Source organism: Coniophora puteana (genome assembly GCF_000271625.1).
Source record: "Coniophora puteana RWD-64-598 SS2 unplaced genomic scaffold CONPUscaffold_18, whole genome shotgun sequence".
Taxonomy (NCBI): Eukaryota; Fungi; Basidiomycota; class Agaricomycetes; order Boletales; family Coniophoraceae; genus Coniophora; species Coniophora puteana.
The window spans coordinates 14608-18744 of record NW_006913070.1 but is presented as its reverse complement, the minus strand read 5'-3'; the positions used below and the strand labels follow the sequence as shown (position 1 = coordinate 18744).

General features: G+C 46.1%; 1 protein-coding gene across 1 annotated transcript; it reads left to right on the top strand.

Annotated features, from left to right (window-relative positions):
* Positions 1-2272: 2272 nt before the first annotated feature.
* On the top strand, positions 2273-3672 carry CONPUDRAFT_77582 (uncharacterized protein; the record flags this gene model as incomplete). Its single annotated transcript, XM_007776626.1, has 10 exons — positions 2273-2287; positions 2585-2615; positions 2668-2700; positions 2749-2825; positions 2877-2931; positions 2993-3075; positions 3098-3254; positions 3308-3348; positions 3400-3428; positions 3465-3672. The coding sequence occupies 10 exons, from the start codon at positions 2273-2275 to the stop codon at positions 3670-3672; spliced, it is 729 nt and encodes a 242-aa protein (XP_007774816.1).
* Between the last annotated feature and the right edge of the window lie 465 nt (positions 3673-4137).

Below are 4137 nucleotides of genomic sequence, written 5' to 3'. Positions count from 1 at the left end.
ACAAGCGAATAGATATTGATGTACCTAGACAATGATCAGACTAGGTACAGGTAAGTATGCGTTATGTGTTAGACGTCTGGACGGCACTCACCCTCTTACGCTCGTAGTACAAGCGAATGAGGGAGAGGCCGGTGGCTGAGGACGTCTATATAGCTGATTCTCTTCTATCACATCCCGCCACACATGTCACCTCTTCACATCGCCACATCGCCACCCGCATCGAGCGGTGTCGCTGGAATCCCGATTCCGACAAGGTCATTAACTTAATTCCCTTTCGCCGAAGATGCGCCAAGCTTACGCTAACATTAGTAATGCTCGCTTTAATGGTCATTCGCACTGGACAAAGCTGGCCACGCTCGGCGCTTTTGAAGGTAATGATACGCGACAGCGTGCTATACTACCTATGCATCGTGTGTAAGTGATATCACGCCCATTATTGTATCTCTTTTTTGTTCTCATCCTGGGAACAGTCTTATCTGTGGCGAATATGGTCGTTTGGACAAGGGGCGAGGTCAATCAGTTTTATTGCCCAAAATATTTTGAATTCACTCACATAAATCAGGGTACGGGAGTGGATAATATTTTATCCGGGTAAGATATTTGGAGTAACGTGTCTATCTTTATATCAGTCAACTTAACCTTCGAAGGTATCAAGCGATGTTTCGCGCAACTCTTGCGTCAAGACTCCAACTTCACCTAGCTAATGAGAGCAGGTTAGGCCACTTATACGTTAGCGAGAGATCCGGTGGAACGAGTTCAGAATCAGCACAAGAGAACAATGGTCATGAACTTAGCCACATGAGAGTAGAAGCATCTTAGACGAGACCCGAGGGCTTTTGGGACACGCATCGTGACTACTGCGACTCATTTACTTAGTATGTCTGTAAGTTGAGGTTGACAATGATCATATTGTCGCCGTTGAAGAAAACGGTGTTCGTATGTTCACCAGAAGGACCACTAGAGTAAGCAGAAGACGTATGAATCAGGATCGAAGCGGTGGATATATATTGCTTTGCGAAGTCAGACCCCGTGCGAGGTTAGTCTCCCGTAGCCAGACCTTTTTGGTTTACGGAAGATAATCGTTCCTCACAAGCGCGAGGTGTTGAATGGATTTTGGGGGTCCATCTTGGACACGAGGTAGGCGGGCCGGCCCCGCCCTACATGCTCCATACCAGTGTAAAAACAGTTATTAATATCTCAGTTGCGCAGCCTGATGTTCACTCCACATTCTCTTCAATCGGAGATGCGCGCGCAAAGCCCCAAAATCAAACCCAGTAAGGACTGGTGCGCTATACGGTAATCTATGTAGCGGTATTATTGGCCTTCAGCAAGCTAGACGAGAGGATCTCCTTACTATACGTGCTTTATCATTTACGCCGCTCACCGGATGAATTCATGCTTTAGTATTTTCCATTTAGGAAACTTTGTTGTTTCTTCGGGTCTGGGGTTTTCGAAAGCTCCGGGAAGGTGAGGGTGCTGTGGGAACACGAGATGACTTTGATGTAGCTAGTGTGCGACTGGAGAATCTAAGAGTTGCTTGAAATATATTCGCATTGATGCATGATGATCAACATCACCCTACAAAAAGCTGTTCGTCATTGCCTCACTTGACTCCCAAGATATCCTATTAGCGCCCTTTATTGTTCATTCTATTTTCCATTGCGCAATGACAAGGCAAGGATCGAGGATGACCTCAGCTCCAAAGAAACTTAGGAGCGGCTTCGAGAGTGCCAGCTAGTAGACCACGAGCTGTTTTCCGTCGAGAAAATAATGTCTAGCTATATTTTTACGTACCACATCCAGCATCACCGGAATAACCATACTCAACAATCACATCTTGTGCGGTGCATTGGATTGATGCCTTCTAGATGATCAACGTACCCCACCATAAAGGTAGACAGGTTGATACGATATATGAGCGAGGTCCCTTTTCTCTTCTTCCGCTCCAGTCATAACAACGCTTCGTCCTAATTCTAATACAAAAATTCTCTTAAACTCCTCTATCACACCATGGCTAGCCTTGATTAAACGCTAAGAGGCATACAGCTCACAAATGTATGTCTCAGATCTCTGTTTATATTCAATAACAAAGCGCCTCACTGTGACTATGTTGCATAAAAGTACATGGATGGTAAGAGTATTGAGCAGTTAGGAGTAACTGAACATGCTTAAATTGATTGACAAGTTTCAATTGGCGCTATTCTGGTGATCTCCCCAGTCTTCTTCCAAGCTGTATCGCTCATATCTCACTATCAGATCTACGATTCTCATTATGCTTGCGGAAGAGGTAAATGGTTCTCAAAGAATTTCTTTCTGAGACATTCTATAAGTCCATAAGTTGACTACTTGTGGATGGGGCACAGAGTGGGACTAGGGAGAGTTTTGTATATTGTGTCTCGGTATAGCGCGTTTCCGCTGCTACTTGTGGTTCTCATATGTGGGTCTCTCTGTTTCAATCTTTCGAGTCCGGAATGCGATACTGATCAACCCAACCCTTAAGACGAGTTTCCATACAACATTGCCCACACCGCAAGTATTGGGCCGCATCTATGTGATAAATTTATGAGCTGATTTTTTCCTCTAGTCATGCGCGCCTTTGCAATATTTTTACTGTGGTAAAGGGCCTCTCCTAGACAGAACCATTAACCCAACTTACATGGCGCTTAGGGTTGGAAGTTGTGGCGATTCTCTCTTCAGAACGTAAGCCATGAGGCAGCTCAAAAGATATTCTACTCATTCAAATCTCAGTACTCTTTGCTATGCGCACCTACATTCTATGGAACCGCCACAAGGCTGTACTTGCAACCCTCATTACACTAGCTATCGTGCGTAGCCATGATTTAGTGCCCCACATTGGAACTAAACTTTTGCTGTAGGTTCAATTGAGCGTGGTTATAGTAATTTTAGGGATCTTTCTCGCTGGTGCTACATGTGAGTCCAATGTCGATGCCGTTCTTGTTTGAAGCTCATTTATCTCGACGTGATGACTCAGTTATATCGTCGCTGGGTCCATACCTGAATTTGCCAGATTGCATCCTGTCTAGTCCACCAAAAATACTCTTCGGAATATACCTGGTAATACTGATTGGCGAGCTAGGTTACTGAGGTTTCGTTTCGCCAAAGATATTGCAAGCTCACGGAAAGATTAGTAATGCTCGCTTTAATGGTCATTCGGATGTGGCAAAATTCGCCACGGTCGGCTCTTGTAAAGGAAATGGTCCGCGGCGGTGTACTATACTACGTGTGCACTGTGTGTAAGTAGTATTTTCCTCACTGAGTTTCTCTTGATTTCTCATTCTGAAATTAGTTTTATCATTGGCAAATATCATCGTTTGGACAAGGGGCGAGGTCATCCATTTCCATCGTCTAAAACGTTCAGATCTCATTCAAACCTTATAGGGCACGGGAGTGACTAATACTCTATCTGTGTAAGTCTTCTAAAGTAACGTCCGATTTTATGGCAGTCAACTCCATCAACGCAGATTCCAGTCAGCGTTTCACACAATTCTCGCATCACGATTGCAGCTACACCTAGCCAATGAAAGCAATATCGGTCGCTTCTACATCAGCACGACAACTCCTTCCATGGGACCCGGTGGAGGAGGCTCTAACCCGTCACGGGAGAACCACGAATATGAACTGGACCCCATGAGAGTCGAAGTGGTAGCTTAAGAGAGAGGGAGCTTTTCAATCTTGTTTGAAGGGCACTTCTTCAAATTATACCACTCAGATATTTACTGTGTCTCACATCATGCAGTAGACTCGCGCTCGCGGGCGTCGGTCCACCGGACGGTTGCTACCTGGAGGTACGTCGGGCCACCGGATCATCAGGTGATGGTGCGATGTGCTTCGGGTGACCTGACGGGGTTGAAAATGGCCATCCGCGACTTATATAATGTGCGCGTACGGCTTACAATATAGTTATCAGAAGTAATAGAGATGGCGGATGGCAATCTGAGGTTGGTCATCGAGTGAGCGGACGTCCGGCCACCATCAGTCATTGAAGTCCCTCGGGTCAGCTGGCGAGTGGTAGAGTGGTTGAGTTGGGGAGGGCATCGGGAAAGCTGACGCCGTCGATGCATCCGCCGTGTCCGCGAGGGCGAGGGCATGGAGTCAGCTGGGGTCTGAGCCCTGCTT